This window comes from Brienomyrus brachyistius, chromosome 9 (genome assembly GCF_023856365.1).
Source record: "Brienomyrus brachyistius isolate T26 chromosome 9, BBRACH_0.4, whole genome shotgun sequence".
In the NCBI taxonomy this organism is placed as follows: Eukaryota; Metazoa; Chordata; class Actinopteri; order Osteoglossiformes; family Mormyridae; genus Brienomyrus; species Brienomyrus brachyistius.
The window spans coordinates 6553327-6575185 of record NC_064541.1 but is presented as its reverse complement, the minus strand read 5'-3'; the positions used below and the strand labels follow the sequence as shown (position 1 = coordinate 6575185).

Sequence of the window (21859 nt, the reverse complement as noted above, 5' to 3'; positions counted from 1 at the left end):
CAGGTTCTCCTCACAGCACACTTAATGCAGCACATTAATGAAGCACTGTAGAGGCCAAAGTGCAGGTTCTTCAGAGCCAGCAGTAAATATGGTGAATACTCCAAGCACAAAGAAAGCAGACTCCCGCAAAAGTCACCCGGCTAACCTTTGCATGATATTTTTTAAATACGTGGTTATAGAAGAAACAAAATCGATCAGAAGTCAAGAAGCTGCCAAGGCAGCATATGTGCAGTGCATCAGGCCTCAGTGTCCTGCAGTATCCAGGGCAGAGACAGACTTTTGGGAGCAGGTGCTGAGGCGATCGGGAAGGAATTCGGCAGCGATGGCGCTTTAGCACTCTGTGGGGGAGAGCGGAGCTGGCCAGAGACGCTTCCGTCTCGCTCATCTTGCCGGTATCACATTCTCTACATCCCCACTTCTCCTTGAGGATCGAAATGTGCTCAGCTTGCGTTAAGCATTGGTGCAGATTACCATCAAGGCAGAAAAAAATGTGTCCCAGACTCTGGATCTGCTGGCCTGGAGTCTCTGTTTTTAACACAAGAAATGGCAATTCGTGCTCATCCATTTACCATATTTTTATTAAATACTCATCAATCGAAAGCAGTAGAACTAAGCTTCTGTCAGAGATATTAAACAATGTCATAAGTATTTATCCAAAATTACTTTCCCACCCTGTTACTAAATCTACCACTATATCTATGAAAAGGAAAAGTAAGAGCTGATTATTTTAAAATATATAAGCTGTACAAAGAAAAAAAATACGCCAGGATAAATTTCACATCAATATGTTTTTTATGAGCAAACAACTGAGAATATCCATCCATCTATTTTCTGTAACTGCTTGTCTTATTTAGTACAACTGTGACCAATGAATCAAAAAAAGAAAGCAACAAACATGAAACGCAAGTTCTTAAAACTAAATAAAAAGTTATCTAAACCACACAATAAAAGCACAACTGCAGCAGTTGAATGAAACATCCTGCATGTTGCACACAAAGCCAGAAGAGCACATACTGCACATGGACAAAGGAGTCTGAGGGTCTCCGTGTCCCCCTCTCATTGCCTCCTCACCATGTCCTCTTCTCCATGTTCTCTTGACCATTGCCTCCTCTCCATGTCCCCCTCTCATTGTTCTCCTCTCCATGTTCTCCTCCCCATATTCTCCTCCATTCCATCCTCTCCATGTTCTCCTCCACTTCATGTTGCCCTCTTTGTGTCCTCTTCCCCATGTCCTCCACTTCGTGTCCTTTTCCCCATGTCCGCCTCTCCATGTTCTCCTCTCCATGCTCTCCTCCCCATATTCTCCTCCATTCCATCTTCTCCATGTTCTCCTCTATGTCCTCATCCCCATGTCATCCCATCCATTTTCCCCTCCACTCTGTGTTCTCCTCCTGTCCATGTTCTCCTTACCATGTTCTCCTTTGGTCCTGGTTGGTAGGAAAGGTAAGGCAGCACTCCTTTGTACCAGGGGTCAGGAGTTTTATGTTAGTTATATAAAATATTTCACATTAGACATTTTATGCACTTTTGCCTGAAAATATGTACTTTATTAATAATAAAAGCACAATAAATATGAGAAACGTACCTTTTATTTCAAACACTCTGTGCAGTGTCATTGCCTGTGTGTGAACTCGACTTAATTAGCTGAACTAACTACTAGCCACACCTGTTCCATAACTGGTTACGCTTCTCTGCCCGCTTCCTCAGTGCGAGTTATTATTTGTTCATGAACGCTATTTCTGTCTTATGTGTCATACCTTGATCTTTGCCCCTCTCCAGTTCCTGAGTTCTACTCTCCTAACATTCTTTGGACTTCCTCCATGTTCTTACCATCCTTCCCTTGTGCATTTGTAGGACTGATTCTCCCGGCTGTCGATCTCTTCGCACCCATGACTCCGGCCGAGATTCCTTCCTGCTGTCGCTGGGTCCCCTAACAAAGTCCCCACCTTCTGCGTTTGAATCTCCCTGCTTCTGTTCTCGCAGACAGTAGGACAGATAAACACAGCTTAGAACAGTAAAGACAGGGGAGTCAGGCATGTCCAGCGCTCCCTGAAGTTACTACGTTCCCCTGCCGCACTCTCGGCCTGTGTGGCCCCAGTCTGCTACCCCCTATATGGCCTTTTGCTGAGAAGTTACTTATTTAAAAAAAAGTTACTAGTTCCTTTAATTGAGATCACTTCATATTTTGATTATAGTGACACCTTCTGGAATGAATAAATACCCCCCTTCCCCCCCCCCCCACCAGCAAACCCCTAATTTCCCAAGAAGAAACGTGACACAAAGAAAGACAACGATGGAGAGAGCGGAAGAGCTGAGCGCACCTAAGTGCGCTTAAACATTTTCGCAGACTCTGCTCGTAAAACTCTTCAGAAATTATCATTCTTTATTTGACTTTTAGACTTTATTTTACTCGACTTAAAAAAATAACATGGCTCCTTTGCACCTGAGGACCCTGAAAGCCATCACAGATTCCTTGAGCTTAACAAGCATGAGCTAACGAGTTCTGATCGCTGAAAGAGCTTTTCCTCCTCAGGGCCACGTCCTTGCAGCCGACCGCAGAGGCGACGGCACGCAGCCGGCGGATGAAAAGGAGGAGAACGGCCAGGCTCCCCGGAGGCCCGGCAGCTGAGAGGCTGGCCCCAGCACGGCCTGTCCTTTTTGATTGGGCTTCAGTTTTAATGTCGGGGCTTCAAAAGGGGGGTAAGGCCGTCCACTCGCCATCAGGCTCAGCCTTTAATAAAAACAGTATAGCCTCGCAGTCCTGCTTGCGGTCCCACTCGCTCCTGTCTCCCTCTGAGAGTCTGGGCACGAGAGCATCTGCGGAAACGGAGAAAATCCCCGCTTTTATTGCCCTCGGTGAGCACTGGAAAAGTGAGACCACAGCACATCCCCATCTGGAGCACATCAGGAACAACACCTGGAGAGACCCCAATTAGAAAATTTAACATGGGGATTATGCAAAAAAAAAAACTCAAAGGCCAGCTTCCAGATCGCTGCTGTTTTTATTAAGCTTAAGCAGTTTTCCAATAAGGGATTATGAAACGCCCTAACTCCCGTTAAATACCTTGGTTTGGAAGATAAACAGATGGTCTGCTTCGCATTCACTTGTTACCGCATTTTGAGAAGACTAAGGAAAAGAAGCAATGATTAGCTGGACGACCAAGGGCCAAGAATGCTGAATGATGATGTAAACAGTACAAAGTAATGGCGAAACCAAAATATATGTGCTTTTGTGATGGATGCCACCTAGCTCAGTGTCTCGACAGTCTGACCAGGAGGAAAACTGCCCTGGTATCCATCCATCTTCCAGTCGCTTACCCTGGTCAGGGTTAGGGGGGGGGGTGGTGCTGGAGGCAGCACAGGGCACAAGGCTGGGCTGAGACTGGATACTATTTGCTAAAGAAGTATTTTTGTTGCTACGTTTTTGGCAATGTGAATGACATCTGGTTCAGTTCTGGCTGTTTACACACTTATCCATCACATTTTCACTTATGTAAAAAATAAATATCATTGTTTCTGGTCACATTATGTTACATATTCTGAAATTCTGTTAAGAAAAAAAATACGTGCAGATATTTTTAAGAATAGATGAAAAAGAAAAATGTCACATGACCGAAGCAGGAAAAGGTGTTTTTACGCTTTTGTTTCCACAATGAAGGAAATGATACCGATTCACCAAATCATTTGAGGAACTGTGTCTGTAGACACCAAATCTGGGAAAGAAATTTACACAGTTCTGGGAAAATGCCGGCAGCTCCAGCCGCTGGGTCATCTGGGGTTTCTAGGTCCAACCTGCAGCAGCATAACAGAAACACTACAGCAGACTGACCAGATCAGCGTAAGGCTGGTTTGAGTATGACAGTGTGGCTGGAAGGTTATGGGTTTGAATCCCATGGCTGGCATAGTGATCACATCACCATTGGGCCATTGAGAAAGACCATTAACCCCAAAAACTTCTCCAGAAGCACTAGGGAAATATGACTGAGTCTGTGCACTGACCTCAAACTTCACTTGCACAGAAGAGTAAGATGATACCAGTCAAGTTTATTTATATAGAACATTTAAACATGAAAATAGTTAATCCAAAATGCTATACACTTTAAGAGACCCAAGTGAAAAGAGTTGTAAGATGCAATATTAAAGTAATCAAACATAATAAGATTTAAAAAATTTATAATGATGAAAAGAAGTCAAGAACGATACAAATTAAAACAAAAACATAATAAGAATTAAAACATCAAGCAAACCCAAATGCTGAAGAGTAAAAATGAGTTTTAAGCCGTGATTTAAATATAGTAACACTGGGAAACTGACCAACCTGGAATGACAAGCTATACCACTATCTCCACAGGCAAAAGCTAACAAATTCCTATGTGCTTGTATTACTAGTTTGAAAAAAGTGCTGAAATTGTAAACTATGAAAATACGGTGACTGGACAATTTGTGTCAGGGAGGACACTTTGAGCTGGGACTGGACCGGTAAACTGCCATCTCAGTTAAAAGGACCCGGATTTCACTTGAGTGCTGAGTTCTTGCTGTGAGCTGATTGGTCAGTCTCCTATAATCGTGCATGTCTCAGTAATGTTAATGTGACTGAATGAGTCTTTCAATCAAGGAAACAAATCAGTCAATGCACAAGTACAACTATTTAGCAAAGCACAGGAGCCTTACAGAATTAATATCGTTTGTTGAGTGAAGTAGCCTAATGAAAACCAATGTGTTTCTCTACGCTGGTCACATTTTCACATAAATAGGAACATACTGGTTCAGATCTCCTTTCTTGCTGGTTACTGCACTCGATTAAACTGGTTTACAGATAAAGGAACACTGCCCCCCAAAGGTATTTTTGAGAACTGCATCCAGAAAACTTAGGAGCTAGGAATTTTTCTATTCAGTTCAGTGTCACAGTACAAAACTGCACAGTATATTTGGCCATAAAATGTGGCTGGTTATTATTGCCCAGTTTGCTGAGGGTTTGCTCAGGTGTCCTTGAGATCTCTCTTGGACAACAGCTGTCATGTTCCGCATCACTTCAGATTCCCCATAGGGCATTTCCGGGTTAAAGGCCGGGCGGCTCCCTAGTGGGTGTTCATTCAGTGTTCATTCATAGGTGTCACTCCCCGGGCTGGATTCTTCCAGGAAGTGTGTAGGTCCTGAAAACAGCAGTCGTGTTTGCCACCATTCAAATCATACATTTGTGTGGGGCCCCCTGTTGGCTACAAACAGTAACTACATTCAGGGGCCCCAAAATAACCATTTGAGTTGGGCCTCGGAAACAACAAACCTGCTCCCTGCCAGAGAATCCAAACCCAGTTTCCTCTCTGTCACAAGTGGCATAGAGAGCTGGGTTCCTCTCCGTCTCTGTGGTAATACAGTATAGCTGAGCCTTCACTGTCAGCATTGCACACTGGTGATTCTGGATTGAGAGAAAGCGTGAGGCAAACACAGGGCAACTTGGTTTAGCGAAAGCAAAACCTCAACCTCATCTAGAATGATGTGCGCTGTCGACAAGAACAATCTGCAATATCATTATTCCAGATTCATCGCTTCTCAGTTTCTGCTACTTAAATAAAATGCAAATAAGGAAAAATTCAGTAAGTGAAACAGAGCACTTGTTCGATTAAGATATAGATTCAGATTTAAAATACGTCCATTATTCTGTAGGAAATGGCTTATGATTACAGACTGCATGGCAAACAATTACAGAAACAGACTAAATCAGACACTACACAGTATTCATACAACAATTTATGTATACAAATAAGTCTGACATGTAGATATGGTAATAAGCGGGTGAATATGACAATAAGTACAGTAAATATTGCACAAGAAAGATGAATAAACAGATATTAATAAGAATAGAATAGGTATTATTGCACACGTGCACTGAGTGCTTCACTGGCTGTACAGTCTGACGGCTGTCGGAAGGAATGACTTCCTGAGGTGCTCAGTGAGGCATTTATTGTTGAGCAATCTTTGCCTGAATCTGCTCTTCTGCCCAACCGCAACACAGCATCTTCTGTCCTTTTCCACCTTTTAATTTCTCTCGGAGGAATCCCTCTCTTTAGAGCACTACCTAACTCCACTGGGTCAATAACATTAGAAAACACAAACAGATCAGCACACTTAACAGTCGTGGATCTAAGCTAGCTTTATGTGGGAGGAAACCTTGGCAGTAGCGAAACAACCTGAAGGACATCAAACCCAAAACATTTGTGGGAAAATAAGGATCGAAATATCACTGTTTTCTCCATAGAGCCGATTGAAAGTTTCCACTTTTCCCAGAAATCTTAGCCATGACCCATCGTATGCGCAGCCAATCGACTGTCTCAAAAGCTCTTATGCTAAATGTGCCATAAAGAGGCACACATCTTCCAGATGCAGAGACAGGGCCCCTGTTACTTTCATTTCCCATGAAGGTAGCCACCTGTTGCATATTTTAATTGTGATGTCCAACTGCATTTCTCAGCCTTACACAATCATTGCTGCGCAGCAAATCCTAGGAGCCAGGAGAATTTTACTCGCAAATGCGCTGGGACAAAAGTGACTAAATTAATGAATACTGGATGGCGGTTGGGTGGAGGAAGATAGTTTGAAGACATACACCAGAGAAAACACTGAATACTAGTACGGGTCATCGTTTACTTACAGTTGATGGGTCGTAAGTTGATTTGGTCGTAAGTTGGCCCCTTATTTTATATGCAAAAATTATCGTACACTGTATGTATAGTATACTGTATGATCAAATTATATCATCTTTAAGTCATATTGCTTGGCTTTCTTTGTAATCTTTTTATCACCATATTCTTAGTTCATTGTTTAGTTCAGTGCCGGTAGTTGAGGCAGAAACCGCCATACACTCGCACTGCCAGACGCGGTACAGTTACGGCCACATATTTGCAGTCTAGGAACAGTTGTAAAGTTGATCAGTCTAAGTCGTATAGGTCGTAGGTCGATGATGACCTGTACAGACTGAGCTGGACGGTGGACTCATAGTCACCTTCTCTATTTTCCATTGTCCTCATTACTGCAAATGACGTGTGCAGGTCCCACAGTGGGGGGAGGCTGATGCTCTCAGACATGACGGTGATCATACACCCACCCCATGTGTCTCAGTGGTGACCCCTCCTTCCCCAAATACTGATATTCTCCATTATCATTAACGTTTTTTTTCTTTGAAACTTTGTCATCCTTCCTTTGCAATTTTTTCTAAATTTGAACAAATCAGTCAACAGAATTAAATGTTTAGTAGATGATTTTATTTAAAGAAAAATATATTTTTCAGAAAATAGGCTCAAACCAGCCCTAGAGCAATGGCACTTTAAAACCAGTGACCTTCTAGTCACAGATAAAGCATCACAACCAGTTTGACCACTCAATGCCCCCATGACGCCTTGCATGCAATCGATGAAGTGCAACAATAGCCTATTCATACAGTCTGCCATTTTCTGACCCAGCTCCTGAGCACTGAGGACATAGAGGTAGCTGATGCTGCCTGTGGTAGTCTGATCAAGGCACTGTTACATTGGACAAGTAGCCTGTGAAAGTGGATTGATGGATGGTTATCGTATTAAAAATTTTAAATAAGCATAGTCAGCAAAGGAAAAGAATGCAGGGCAATGAAGACAGTAAAAATAAACCTAGCTAGTTAAGTCACCTCTATTTCTAAATGCGATAAGTTATAAAAAGTATATTTGCACAGATTAAAACAGCTATAAAGTTATAAAGATTATCCCCAGCAGGATCAACCAGCACCGAAACAGGGGAAGCCTGTATTATTGCTGGCCATATATGATCATCTATTACACATATTTTGACGTTTTGATAACATTCTTAGCATATAAATAAATGTTAAATTTATGTTGATGTTACATTCTATTTCTCTCCACTGCAAGAACCAATTTTGTTATGACAGCCTAGGACTATAAAAACATTACTATTGTAACAGAGACAGTATTTGGAAAAAGGCAGCCGAGATGAAATCAGCCAAACGCAGCACAAATAGTAAGTGAAGTTTGAAAACAAGTTCTGCTGGTCTACCCTCCCCCCCCCCCCCCCCCGCCCCCGCCCCCCCCCACCTCCAACCACTCATCTGACCACTATCACCAGGAAAAATGAAGTGTGGGGTTGTGGAGAGGCTCTGGATTAGGTCGAGACGCAGGACTGTCAGACTGATGAGCTGACGGAAAGGCCGAGATGGGAAAACAGCAAACTTACATCCACCGCTTGCCCTGTTCTTTTAAAGTTTCCAGCAGAAGGTTTTGTGTATGTTTTAATGAAGAATGACGCACGCCATCTGTAGATACACTGATGAGGCGAGCGCCAGCCCCCGTTGACCCAAAAATCTGCTGCTGCTAAGATCCCGATTACAGTGGGATGAATCCATGACAGACAGCAATAATTAGGGTTTGAGTTTGAACCCGCAGCAGGCCGAGAGGTAAAGCTACGAAAGGCACTCACGCACAGCACGCTAATGCGAGTGGCGCAATTCCACGCACACCTTCACACCTCCTCCCTCGCAGACCCCCAGACACCCGCCTCGCTGATGCCAAACACGTGCGTCAGAGTGGAACCGGTCAGGACGGAAGCACGGCTCGTCTGTTCTGGGGACTGGGGAGGGACCCCCTCCATCCGCCCACGCATGGCGACGGTGCAATCAGAGCGTGGCTGCTGCGCGTCGGCCTCCCGACGGGAACATAACCCCAGCGCTGGCACGCTACATAATGGGCCCAAAGCTTCATTCAGAAGAATCCAGAAGGAAGGCAGTTTGAAATGGATTAAAAAGCTGCAGGAGAACAATGTGTTCTGCCGACTCCAGACAGAGATTTCAGGCTTACTGATTACTTCCAGAATGTTATGACGCTGGAAATGCACCATTCCCAATTTACCATAACCCTTTCCTAGCCAACCTAATTTATGATGTGTGTGCAGTCTGTTCTCCTGTTTAGCTTTATTGCACGATAAAAAGCCAGCTTAGCCTTTGCTTAGGAAGACAGAAGTCGCTATATATTCTGCAAGGATGATTATGAACCCTTCAGTTTCTTTAAGGAAAGTCATTGGTTCGTGCTTGTGGCACATTTCTGTGTTCGGTCAGCTCCGAGAGCCAAAATGCATATGCTGTCTTTCTTACCTTCTTGATCGTCTTTTGCTTTAGCACACTGTGCTGCTATTATACGTAATACAATTTTAACCCAACGAACACAGAAGGACGGCAAATTGACATGCAGCAAGCATTACTCGTATTACTGTACATAAGTTAGGTGAGTTATCGTTTTGGATAATCACATTCCCTGGTTTTCCTCATGAAGCCTGAACCGGAATTCAGCGGCGGAGTCCAGCTTTAACACAAAATGACACAAAATGTACAAGTACAGCACCCCTCACCTCACCAAAAGTGCACTGCATTTTACATCTACACAGATAACAGCACCCCCTATTGACCATCAATACCACCAAGCAGCAACTTTCAGTTCCCCCCCAGAGGGCCCCAGCTAAGTTCAGTCCAGGCCCAGCCTTCCTCAGCATCAGGCGTTTGGCAGGCACGCGGGACAGGATGGCTCGGCTGCCAACATTCCAGCCACGCTGTGGTCCTCCATGATTTCAGCGACTAATGCGAGTTGACTCACTGTGACATTTCTTCCATGTGATCTCGTAACGTGCGGTACAAGGAAGCACACGCACATTCCTGCGATCCTTTACAAAGCTGCCACCAGATGATGGAGATTTTCCCAAAAGTCTGCCAACCAGTTGGCCGAGAGGCGGGCAGTGGGTTGTAGGGCTACATTTACTCCTCATCTAACTCAGCAGCTGCTGTGCATGGCCAGCAGGGGGCAGTCTTATGCCACAGTGCCACCACTGATTCATGAACATTGACAGTGACTTCATCCAAAACGTAACAGCCGTGTGATGAGAAAAGACTCCTGAATGTGTTTAGGCGACACTTTAATGTATACTAAGCTCTGCTGGGATTTAAGCAGTCATTTTAACTTCTGTTAAAATGCCAGCTGGAATAGCAGACATATAAACAAACAAAAACCACGAAAGCAATTCGGATGCTAGCAGGCAGCTTATGGCCCAGAAAGTGTTTTGTCATAGGATGTGGCTCTGCTTTATTTTCCATTAAGTAAATTCTGGCTGTGTTATTTTACTTACAGTGTGAAGAGGGCAATGAATTCACTGTAAAATGCAGGTATCTCAGAAGGACATGATTTCCATGACAGATTCAGGGCGATCAGCACTTTACAGTGAAAATGTAAAAATTACAAAATTGTATAATGTAAATGGGGCAGGGGGGGAAAATGACATTATGTTTAGCTACTCCTCTGGGCAAATAACATGGTCACATTCATACAGAGGAGTTAAGGACAGTTTCCTGACTGCTACCTGAACCTATCCTCATGTTCCATGTTTGGAGTAGATTCTGCATAGATATTTCTCTGAAAGATGTCAGCTACACAGGGAAGAAGGTATGCCTAAAGTGTTGCCTTAGCTCAGCCTGCAGCGAGCTGCTCTTCTATGCCACAACATGCCCTTCTCTGGAACTTTCTATTCTGTCAGCGATGCTAGCTGCTGGATGTAGATAGTTTTGGGTCTGGACACGAGCCGGCTATATTTCAGTCTCTCCCGTTCTCTCCCCCCCCCACCGTTACATGTGACGCCTACACCATCCACACGGAGGGAGATGTTCCCTGAGCAAGCAGGAAGTGCCACGATGTGAAGAATGCCATGCATCTACACTTCAGAGAGAGCATCAGTATCACCACAGAGCTGGTCACTTCAGATACAGACAACTGACCTCATTGCAACCTATAGCTGTTCAGAGCTCCCTTGGGCTACACAATTATTTTGGAGGACCGGTCCTCCTGCTGCCCCAAAGTAAGCCCCAACCCTGAGTTCTGGACAGAATGCACATCAGACATGGTTATTGGTCACTGACCAAATCCCAGAGTGTTTTTCTTCACTCAGAAAACTGTCCCTAATTTTCCATAACTGAAAAACATATGTGTTTCAAGAGCTCTGGCATTCAAGGGCCTCTGTGGTACAGTGAGGTTAGGGGACTAAGTGGGCTATTTCATATGATGGTCAGGTGTTGATAAGACTTCAAAAGACGCTAGATACTAGACATGCCTATAAATTTGACTAGCTGCTTACTTGGGCAGGTCATTTGTACCTGAAGCAGTTGTGCCAGAGCTTCAGCTTGTCTTATCCAGGACAGCTGCATGTCTTATTTATTTATATATTTATTTTAATTGCACACCATACTTCATTCCTCTAGGGGAACATTATATTTCAGCATAAAATTTTATACAATGCTGCATTGTTGCAACAATCTAGCTGCAGTAAAGTACAGTCTATCTCAGTGACTGTGAAGCATCCTGTTTACTAATGGGTAATTTTGAAGTGGTATTAATATCTTAAAATGCAAAGAGACATGTATGTTAATTATATATGGCATTATATACAATGCATTACAAGACAGTCGCCCTAAACTGTCCTATATCTATATTTCTCTAGGCTTTGATTAATTTGCCATTGAAGAGAACGCAATACCATTCTGCAGAGCTTGAACACAGGACATTAATACCTCCACCGACCCCACCTACCCATCCTGCCTGCCTGGCCCACTCTCTCTGGCTGCAAGAGAAGGCGCCCCCCAGAGGAGTGGAGGGCGCTCTTTCTTTTATCGCAATACCGTTCACTGGATTTAAGTCTGCTGCATAGGAGCCGCCATATTGTCAGCCAGGAGACGCTGGGAGGTAACATAATATACATATGCTATATTATATCGTATTATTTACCCCCCGTGTAAGTGCGCGCTTGATTTTCGTAAAGTGTGGCCTGTATTTATTCGTTATTGTAGCAGTTAATATGCGTACGTGCGTTTTTCTCTCCTTGAGGGAGTTATTGCTGGACTTCTTTTTCCTTTCCCTGGGATATATTCATCTCCAGCTTGTTATGTTTAATACCACATTGAGGACAAAAAGCCACTGGAAATAGATCCTCACAGTTACACGGCCCGGCTTGGCGGCGTCGGGTTTAAACCAGTCTCTCCTTGTAGCAAACGGGCTTTCCGAGGTTCGGTCCAGCAGCGCTCGCCGTGTTAGACGCCGAAGCCCTCACTCCGTTGTCCAGCCTGCCCCTCAATGAATGGCTGCTTAGCCTCCGATACGGCGGTGTAGGGGTGGACCCGGCTTGGTGGGGATGTGCCGAAGCGGAGATGAACTACCGCAGCTTTGCTATGTGTGGAGGAAGCCATGGGGACCTTTTGCGGCCGACTCCGGTGGGCGCGAACCATTAACGTTAGCCAGCCAGCCGGCGTGCTTCAGGTGGTTCGCTGTGGTAACGTGTGTTACCCGGCCGGCTAGCCGTCCCAGTCGACGTCCCTCAGGCCCTTTATTGAGGTAACGTGTGTTAGCCGACCGGCTATCCGTCCCAGTCGGTGTCCCTCAGGTACTTCATTGGCGTAACGTGTGTTAGCCGACCGGCTATCTGTCCCAGTCGACGTCCCTCAGGCCCTTTATTGAGGTAACGTGTGTTAGCCGACCGGCTATCCGTCCCAGTCGGCGTCCCTCAGGTACTTCATTGGGGTAACGTGTGTTAGCCGACCGGCTATCTGTCTCAGTCGGCGTCCCTCGGGTACTTCATTGGGGTAACGTGTGTTAGCCGACCGGCTATCAGTCTCAGTCGGCGTCCCTCGGGTACTTCATTGGGGTAACGTGTGTTAGCCGACCGGCTATCTGTCTCAGTCGGCGTCCCTCGGGTACTTCATTGGGGTAACGTGTGTTAGCCGACCGGCTATACGTCCCAGTCGACGTCCCTCGGGTACTTCATTGGGTTAACATATGTTATCCGGCCGGCTTGCTTAAGGTACCTCGCTCGGATAACTTGTGTTAGCTATCGGTCGCCAGCTAAGAAAACCCTGTGAAGTGTATCTCCATTCATCTCCAGGCGGACAGTGTTTCTCCTGCTACAGGTACCAGCTAGACGTATTTCTTGCAGAACTAGCCTGCTAGGCATATTGTTAGTCCCCTATAACTTGGCTAATATACCTGGTGTTGGGAAAGCCTCTGAGGTGCGAACCAAGTATGGTTAGAATCACCTGATCAGTTTATACTCTGCCCGATAGCTTTTGAGATGTTCTGATTTAGGATATAGACAGGGATAAAACATCTACTCAGTTCCTAATTGTAGCGCCTGCGTTTGGCTCATTGAGTTAGGGCTCTATCCCGTGATCGGAAAGATGTCAGTTCAAATCCCGTGTCTGATTCACTGATGATGTCATTATAGGACCTTTGAGTGACACTCTTAAACTCTTTTGCTCCAGAGACGCTGTCAGACTTTGATTTCTGGTCCTCGCTTGTATGTAGTTTTGGACAAAAGTGCCTACTAAGTGAGTAAATGTGTTTTTTGTGTGTTATTCTTAATGATATACCTATGTAAACACTCAGTTTGTGTGAGGCATCCTTAACGAGAGTATAGGTTTGCCGGGAACTTGAGTTCCATTGTTAATTAACCTGTGTTGTTTTATTTACAGCAGTTAAGTAAAGATAATGCTTGTGATTTGAAGACGCTGAGGAATTACACCTGTTGTTTTTCTACATGTAAAATTTTGCCTGGCACAAAGACCACCATATATTCTGTCTTGTATATGACATCTTTTGAAAGCTCACCTGTGCATTGGGAACAATGTGGCTGTGTAGTTGTTTCAAATCCCGTTGAAGCTGCTTTATTTGAGGCTAGTTCCCTATTCATTGTACCATTTTTACCTTTTATGTATACTACAAGAATAATGGTTCCAGGAAATAAGCTGAATTGTAAGGAATTGAAAGTACAGGAATCAAAAGTGGCAGGTGGATTATGGGATCTGGAATGGAGGTGCGCTGTTGCTTCTCCTTTCGTCTGCGGTGGGTTGTGTCATAGCTGTGCTGTCGCTTTCATACGCTGGCCTCATGAATGGAGGGTTCCACACAGCTTGTGAGGGTAAGCCACCTGGTTTTACAGAGCGTGCTCTCTTTTGGTGCTGAGGTTTGAAACACAACTGGGATACGTCAGGTGTGTCAGTTGCTCTAGTTGCTTTCTTAGAGAGCTGAAAAATATTCAATTATTCAATGGCTTTGTGGATAAAGGAACTAGCTACTTTATTTTTTGATGCAGTCATCATGTCAGATTTAAACTGTAGGCCATGAGCTGGCTAACAGGAAGCTTTACCTCCCGCTCCCTTCTCTTACAGGTGATCCAGAGAACAGCACCCTCACCTCCTCGTCCAGAATATGTCCGGCCCGGTTCCAAGCCGATCCAGAGTTTACCCTGATGTAAACACGCAGAGACCCCGGGAGTACTGGGACTATGAGTCGCATGTTGTCGAGTGGGGGTGAGTCTCAGCGCGGCGCACAAGGCAGGCTTCCTCTGTCTGGGCACTCTGCTGTTCCATTTTGCTGCGGGGTGGCGCGTTGCTCTGCAGGTTTGGACTCTGTATCTGAGATTGGAAGGTTGCTGGTTCAAATCCCATAGCTGGCAGGATGATGTCACTGAGGCTGATCTATACTTTTTTATTTTATATTTACTTATTTATTGTGGCATCTATAGCCACGTACGCACGGGCCCTACACCATAGCCTGATCCCTGTAGTAACATTTCTGTGGTGCAGGTCAGGCTACGGCGTAGGTTATGTGGCTAAGCTGTATTGTGGATTCTGCACAGAAGCATAGATCAGTCTTTAAGCCCTTGAGCAAGGCTCTTAATACTAATTGCTGCAGAGATGATGTCTGACCCTGCTTTCTTGTCTGGTTTTGTGTGTTGCTTTGGATAAAAACATCTGTTTAATAAATCTAAGTGAGCGAAACTACAGTTATTTAATCTTAGTTTGTACATACAAGTAGTTTGAAAGTGAAATTGAAATCAAGAGGATGCTTTTGATGTGTGTCCTCTGCTCTCACTGACATGGTATTGGCTGCAGAATTGATTTAATGGTTTGTGAGATTGGATAATGTAGCTGGTTCATTCAAAATTCTTATACTGTACCTTTTTAAGTAGTGGCTTGGCATGTTTGAATTATTTGGAGGAAATGTCCTTTTTGCTGTATTAGGGTTTCTGCTTAAAGCCTTCATTATCTCATTGAATTTTTTATTGCTTTATTCTTTAGTTTGACTTTTTTTAAATGATGGTGTTTTCTGAAAGGGCATCACTTGCTGTGGTGGTGCTGTGGTGGCCAAGGTTACTCATTAGAGGTTCATTGGGTCTGATTTACCAGATGGCCAGAGGGTGGTTTTGATGTTGCACTTGCATGGTACTCAACCTAAAAGTCTTCAGGAAAGGTCCTGCTACCTTAATCAATATGACACTCTTAGTTGTGCATGCATGTGCCGATAACATCTGAGTATAAAGCAAATGTGGCTGTTGCTGCTAAGCAGTTCCGTGTGGGTGATTGTCTATTTTGAGAGGAATGTGTATTTTTTTTGTGTAGTATGACATGGCGCACTGTGTTAAAGCACTACTGTTTGTCTTCACAACACCGTGGGGAAACTTGATGTAAATCTCCTCTGATTATTCCAAATAATTAATATTCAGTATTCCTAATAATGCTCCGTGTTTTTCTGGACGCCTAAACTTGGTAGTGAATTTATTTGGTTCCAATTGACCACCTGCTGCTTTCGCCATTTTTCTGTTTCACGCAGTGCTGTCCCTCGTGCATTTGCTGGTGTATTCGCTTTATCCAGAATATTTTTGTTCCTCAGAAACCAAGATGATTATCAGCTTGTGCGAAAGCTGGGCAGAGGGAAATACAGTGAAGTCTTTGAAGCCATAAACATCACGAACAATGAAAAAGTTGTTGTCAAAATATTGAAGGTATTTTTTCCCCCCTTTCGTTCTTCAGTTTTGCATGAAAGGTCTTGAAATGGCAGCATTGCATTTGTGGCTGTATCTAGCTGTGTTCTTTATCTATGCAAAATCATGAATCTTTAAACCATTAACCTTGTACACCAAACAAATGAAATGATTGTCTACAGCCAGTAAAAAAGAAGAAAATCAAAAGAGAAATTAAGATTCTAGAAAACCTAAGAGGCGGACCCAACGTAATCACACTTCTAGATATTGTCAAAGATCCTGTGGTGAGTTGATTTATTACTTTTTAAAACTCTAAGCTCATCCTGTTAAACTCAGAATTCGGAATAAAACGTCACTTTTTTTCTTTCTGTTCGTCAGTCACGGACGCCAGCACTTGTTTTTGAACATGTAAACAACACCGATTTCAAGGTGAGGAAACAGGCCCAGGAAAGCTTGTTCTTGCCCTTACACCGCTGATGTGGTACTAAATGATCGTCTTTTGCCCTCCCTGCAGCAGCTGTATCAGACGCTATCGGACTACGACATTCGCTTCTACATGTATGAAATCCTAAAGGTGAGGCGATCTGCTTGCGATTGCTGTGTTTCTCATGTGAGCTGCTCTTAGATGCCCTGGGCTGGGAGTGCTGGGGAGGGTTCAGGGAATCCAGATTCCTTGTTGCCATTTCGAGGTGTCCAGTAACCAGTAAGGTTGTTTTTTTTTTTTTTGTTAATGGTATCAGCCCTCCAGTAATGTCAGCCTTTGAGTGTTTTTGTACAGTATGTATTTCAATTGACGCGTTAATGCTTAGTATATCTTTGTGTGGATTCAGCCGTGACAGTGTGCAGCACGCCGTGTGCTTCAGTATCATGGCTGTGCAGTTGGCGTATAGGTTATCTGTTTGTCGTTAATATGTAGCTACCTGCTTCTCACAGCACCATTCATATCATGCCTTTTTCCCGTTTCGTTCATCTAGGCCTTGGACTACTGTCACAGTATGGGGATCATGCACAGGGATGTCAAACCTCACAACGTGATGATCGACCACGAACACAGAAAGGTACCGAATGCACGTGCTCATCTTGCTTGTTGTTTCTGTTGTAGTGAGCTTTTTGGTTGTTTTATAAGCAGGGCTTTTGATGATGTCCTAGCAGGGTGCTGCTACATTATTAATTTGCTGGTTGTGTGGGTCTGAAGTCTTATCTAATGTGCGATGCCATTTGTTTTGGACAAATGATGCAAAAAGGTATATACTTAATATATGTATTGTTACTGTATAACATATCTCCCCATGTGACTGTTGGCCCATGCTTGCTCAGGTCGGTTAACTGCTGATGTGTCTGCAGCTTCGCCTTATAGACTGGGGTCTGGCCGAGTTCTACCACCCCAACCAGGAATATAATGTCCGTGTGGCTTCCCGGTACTTCAAGGGCCCCGAGCTGCTGGTGGACTATCAGGTAGGGCCTCGGCAAGACGCTCCTTGTTGCTCTTGCGTTACCGATCAAAATGAAAATGTTTTGTTGTCATCACTGTCATGGTCGTCGCCTGTTTCAGATGTATGACTACAGTTTGGACATGTGGAGTTTGGGCTGTATGTTGGCCAGCATGATCTTCAGGAAAGAGCCCTTCTTTCATGGACATGACAACTACGACCAGGTCTGGCCAGACTTTTGCACATTTGAACGTGGTGATGCCATTTGGTCACAAACCCATTGTCTTTTGCAAAAACTAGGACTGCTGCTCTCATAAATGTTCCTGCAGGATTCTTAGTTAAGGGGATTTAAAAAACTTTTGGCATGGACAACATCAGTCTGTGGGAAGTGCATACGAGGGTTCCCCCGTTCCCGGAGATCTAGTCTGCAACACAGTTTGCGGATTTCCTTAATTATCTAATCAGCTAATTGCCAGGTTTAGTAGATGTGCTTCAGCAGGGAAATGTGCAACCCGTGTTGCACAGTGGCCCTCCAGGACCAAATTTGGGGAACCCTGGTATATACACAGTTTTAGCTAATAAATGTCTTGTATAGATGCTACAGGCGCAGGGCAGGGAACAACACAGGATGGTGCAGCAACCCACCGCAGGGCACAGTCACACACCATCTAGTCACACAGGCGTGTACACCTACAGGCGATTTGGTAACACTAACTAACCTCAGCATGTTTTTGGACTGTGGGGGGGGAAACCGGAGTGCCCGGAGGAAACCCCACAATGACACGGGGAGAACATGCAAACACCGCGCACATGCAACAATGGAGGAGAATTGAACAAAGGTCCCAGAGGTGTGAGGCAACAATACTAACCACCCCTTAGATGATAACGTTATCATTTTAATATTTACAGCTTGTGCGGATTGCTAAGGTCCTGGGTACAGAAGACTTGTATGACTACATTGACAAATATAACATCGAACTAGACCCACGTTTCAATGATATCTTGGGCAGGTGTGTATCTCTGCAATCCAGTCAAAATGCTTGTTAATGTTACAGGACAGGAATATTTGATGAATTGATGGATTGTTACTCTTCTCTCACACCTACATTGTCCTCAGACACTCTCGCAAGAGGTGGGAGCGCTTCGTCCACAGCGAGAACCAGCACCTGGTCAGCACAGAGGCCCTGGACTTCCTGGACAAGCTGCTACGATACGACCACCAGGCCCGGCTCACTGCCCGGGAAGCCATGGAGCACCCCTACTTCTGTGAGTGCCCCTAACTCGGCTCGCCCCGCCCCTACTTCTGTGAGTGCCCCTAACTCGGTTCACCCTAACCCTGCTTCTGTGAGTGCCCCTAACTCGGCTCGCCCCGCCCCTGCTTCTGTGAGTGCCCCTAACTCGGCTCGCCCCGCCCCTGCTTCTGTGAGTGCCCCTAACTCGGTTCACCCTAACCCTGCTTCTGTGAGTGCCCCTAACTCGGTTCACCCTAACCCTGCTTCTGTGAGTGCCCCTAACTCGGCTCGCCCCGCCCCTGCTTCTGTGAGTGCCCCTAACTCGGCTCGCCCCGCCCCTGCTTCTGTGAGTGCCCCTAACTCGGCTCGCCCCGCCCCTGCTTCTGTGAGTGCCCCTAACTCGGCTCGCCCCGCCCCTGCTTCTGTGAGTGCCCCTAACTCGGCTCGCCCCGCCCCTGCTTCTGTGAGTGCCCCTAACTCGGCTCGCCCCGCCCCTGCTTCTGTGAGTGCCCCTAACTCGGCTCGCCCCGCCCCTGCTTCTGTGAGTGCCCCTAACTCGGCTCGCCCCGCCCCTGCTTCTGTGAGTGCCCCTAACTCGGCTCGCCCCGCCCCTGCTTCTGTGAGTGCCCCTAACTCGGCTCGCCCCGCCCCTGCTTCTGTGAGTGCCCCTAACTCGGCTCGCCCCGCCCCTGCTTCTGTGAGTGCCCCTAACTTTTTGACTGAAGGCCTCAGTGTGCCAGTCTGAGACACACAGCTTCACAAGTTACCGTTCCAGACACGGGTGCACCTATTTCTGTATTTTTATTTCCTTCCCATAAATACTGTGCACTCCTGTATTTTTAGCATGGATTCTTGTGCTTAGATGTGCTTCTGCACCATTCTAAGTATAGAAGGAAATTCTAGAAGCGGCTCCACACTCTGAGGCCCCTCTTGCAGTGGCGAGCTCAGCTTTATCGTCATCAATAGGTGGCGCTGATTGACTTTAGATTTTGTGTTGCAGAACATTTTCTATGTTTATCATCTTGTGGTAGTTAATTTACCTCGAATCTATGTAAACAAAAATTTTTATGTGCACCGGAGGCCATAAGAGGGGTAATATTTAGCAGGGTAAAACTGTGCCATTTTCTATGTGAAATGTGGTTTGGATAAAAAGATAAGGTATGCTCATGTGATAAAATGATGTCTTAAACAAGGGACATGAATTTCACTTATTCAGTTCAGTTTCACTTAAACTTTCCAAGAACGTTGTTAAAAAGACATCTGCATCCGTAAAACCCATTGGGAAAGAAGACTGATGAAACACTCAGACCCGTAGGAAAGGATAGAAAGAGACGACAAAATAGTTCAGCTGGTTTTGTTCACATATCGGTTTACGAGATGATAGTCTCTTACAAATCTCCAGCAGAAGTGCTTCGCGGCTCAGTGACTAGTTTCATCTGACGGGAAATCGATGCTACACAGTGAAAGCATGTTGCGGTGTGTATTTTGTAGCATCAGCGTAGCGGTGTTTGGCCGTGTCGTATTTCCCATGCCCGCGCCACATCCCCGGCTCTTTCGGGTGCCTTGAGTGATCACGTTGCTCGGTTTTCCCCGCGCTGACAGACCCCATCATGAAAGACCAGGCGAGGATGGGATCTGCAGTGGGGGCAGTCGCTGCCAACACCCCGGTCAGCTCCTCTAGCATGATGGCAGGTATGTCGGGTCACATCACTCCTCGCCCGTGTGCTTTGTGTCAGCTGGAAGTGGGTCTAGGTTATTTAACCAATTGCTCCACCTCCCATTTCTCTCCTGCAGGCGTCACGTCGATGGCAGCGTCTCAGCCGCTGGCAAACATCGCGGGGTCCCCAGTCATCTCCTCTCCGAATGCCCTTGGGCCTCAGGTTCCTGCTGCAGCCGGGACCCAAACCTGAACTTACCTCCCTTACACGTACACGGACACATCTACACACATACATACGTACACACACACACGTGAGGGGGCCGGAGGGTTACAGCGGCCTGCATTGGTGTTATTTTAATTATAAAACAGACACGCGTGTGCAAACACACACACCCACCCTTGTTTCTGTCTCGTTTGGTAGCTATGTGTGGGAATCTAGTGGCACTGCAGAGATATGTAGCTGCCGTCTTTCATGCTCAGTATCTGGACATGCAACAACAGGAAAAAGGACAATAAAATGTATTTTATATGTCCCTTAAGGACCTTCTTGCTTGAAGTGGTTGGGTAAAATTGTAAATGGTCAGGAGGGAAAAAGATCTTTTCCATTAATTTTCCCCCTTTTAAAGAGTATTATTAAATTTGTTTTTAAGGACAGAAATGACAAAACTCAGTTTGTTTCACAGTAGAAGATATAACACTTTCTGGTCAGGTTTTCTGTTCAGTGCTTTGTCTCATAAGGTCAGTAGTTTTTATTTTGTTTTCCCCTGGAGTTTTGTTTTATAATGCAGCCTTTTGACTAACGAGTATTTGTTTTGATATCATGACCATTTCTTTGTAATTCACCTTTTTTCTGTTTGAGACTAGTGGGGATTTTTGTCCACACAGTTAAACACAAACATGTTGACATCTGGTTCCATGGTTGCATGTTATATATAAATTGCTGTAACACGCCAATTTATTAAACCAAAAAAAGAACTTTAACAAAAAAGATTTACAGTGCACACTACTTTGGCCAGGTTACTGGCCACATTGCAGTTATGTCTTAATGTCATTGATCCACTGATATTATTTTTTTTCCCAAGTAATATAAACTTTTGTTTGTCTTGGTAAAACTTGTTCATTAATATATTGGTGTTTACAACAATGTTTAGAACAGCTTGGACGAATATATCTTGTCTTCCTATGACAAGCATGAGGATCTTCAAAATTCACTGTAAATTAAATCACAAAGTTTACTATAGGGACATTTTGTAGTTTTCCAATATTTTGTTTTATAAATCACTTTCATAAAAAGAATTGTTGAAACAAATGTCATCCGAATGTTTATCTTTATTTAAACATGACCTCCTCAGATGTTTACTTCAGATGTACCTCACTGCTATATATATATATTTTTTTTCTACCATGATTTGAGTCTATAGGGGCTGTAACAGCTTTTTTTCTTATTTGTAATTGAGCATCTGTGCTATTGGCAGTAAAGGGTTTTTAATTGCTCGGTGTACATCAAGGTTTAGCTAACATTCATTGCATGAACTCACTTCGCAGCCTGCTTTTTTTAACATGTTCGGCTGGGCACTCTTTGGGGGTTGATTTCTCTCTGTGTCGCTTGTGATACCACAACAAATGTTTGTGCTTCTAACATTGTATTGCAGCCGCCCAGTCTCTTTAGGAAGGAAGGGTACAGCTGCCCGTTCTCTTTGGGAAGAAAGACG

The 21859-nt window shown here is 44.8% G+C and overlaps 1 protein-coding gene and 1 long non-coding RNA gene across 5 annotated transcripts; one reads left to right on the top strand and one right to left on the bottom strand.

Moving 5' to 3' along the window:
* Window positions 1-560: 560 nt before the first annotated feature.
* LOC125749272 (uncharacterized) lies at window positions 561-2197 on the bottom strand. Its single transcript, XR_007399824.1, has 2 exons — window positions 1586-2197; window positions 561-1457 (listed from the first exon to the last, which is right to left on the bottom strand). It is a non-coding gene; the product is annotated as an uncharacterized LOC125749272 (long non-coding RNA).
* A 9423-nt stretch (window positions 2198-11620) lies between these two features.
* csnk2a1 (casein kinase 2, alpha 1 polypeptide) lies at window positions 11621-21456 on the top strand. Of its 4 annotated transcripts, none has more exons than XM_049026356.1 (13): window positions 11621-11756; window positions 14231-14371; window positions 15735-15846; window positions 16008-16109; window positions 16204-16254; window positions 16340-16399; window positions 16800-16883; window positions 17170-17280; window positions 17378-17479; window positions 18165-18265; window positions 18373-18521; window positions 20090-20179; window positions 20282-21456. In XM_049026356.1, the coding sequence occupies exons 2-13, from the start codon at window positions 14271-14273 to the stop codon at window positions 20395-20397; spliced, it is 1179 nt and encodes a 392-aa protein (XP_048882313.1). In that variant the 5' UTR covers window positions 11621-11756; window positions 14231-14270; the 3' UTR covers window positions 20398-21456. The 4 variants fall into 4 exon arrangements, with proteins under 4 accessions (XP_048882313.1, XP_048882315.1, XP_048882312.1 ...); XM_049026358.1 differs by lacking the exon at window positions 11621-11756 and adding an exon at window positions 12821-12973 and having other exon boundaries at window positions 16343-16399; XM_049026355.1 differs by lacking the exon at window positions 11621-11756 and adding an exon at window positions 12830-12973.
* Window positions 21457-21859: the final 403 nt, after the last annotated feature.

What these genes read in the sequence shown, in the direction of transcription:
- csnk2a1 (XM_049026356.1), top strand. Translation starts at nt 14,271, where the DNA reads ATGTCCGGCCCGGTTCCAAGCCGATCCAGAGTTTACCCTGATGTAAAC. An exon ending in TTGTTGTCAAAATATTGAAG is followed by an intron (nt 15,847 to 16,007) that starts GTATTTTTTCCC and finishes GATTGTCTACAG; the next exon opens with CCAGTAAAAAAGAAGAAAAT. An exon ending in TAAACAACACCGATTTCAAG is followed by an intron (nt 16,255 to 16,339) that starts GTGAGGAAACAG and finishes CCCTCCCTGCAG; the next exon opens with CAGCTGTATCAGACGCTATC.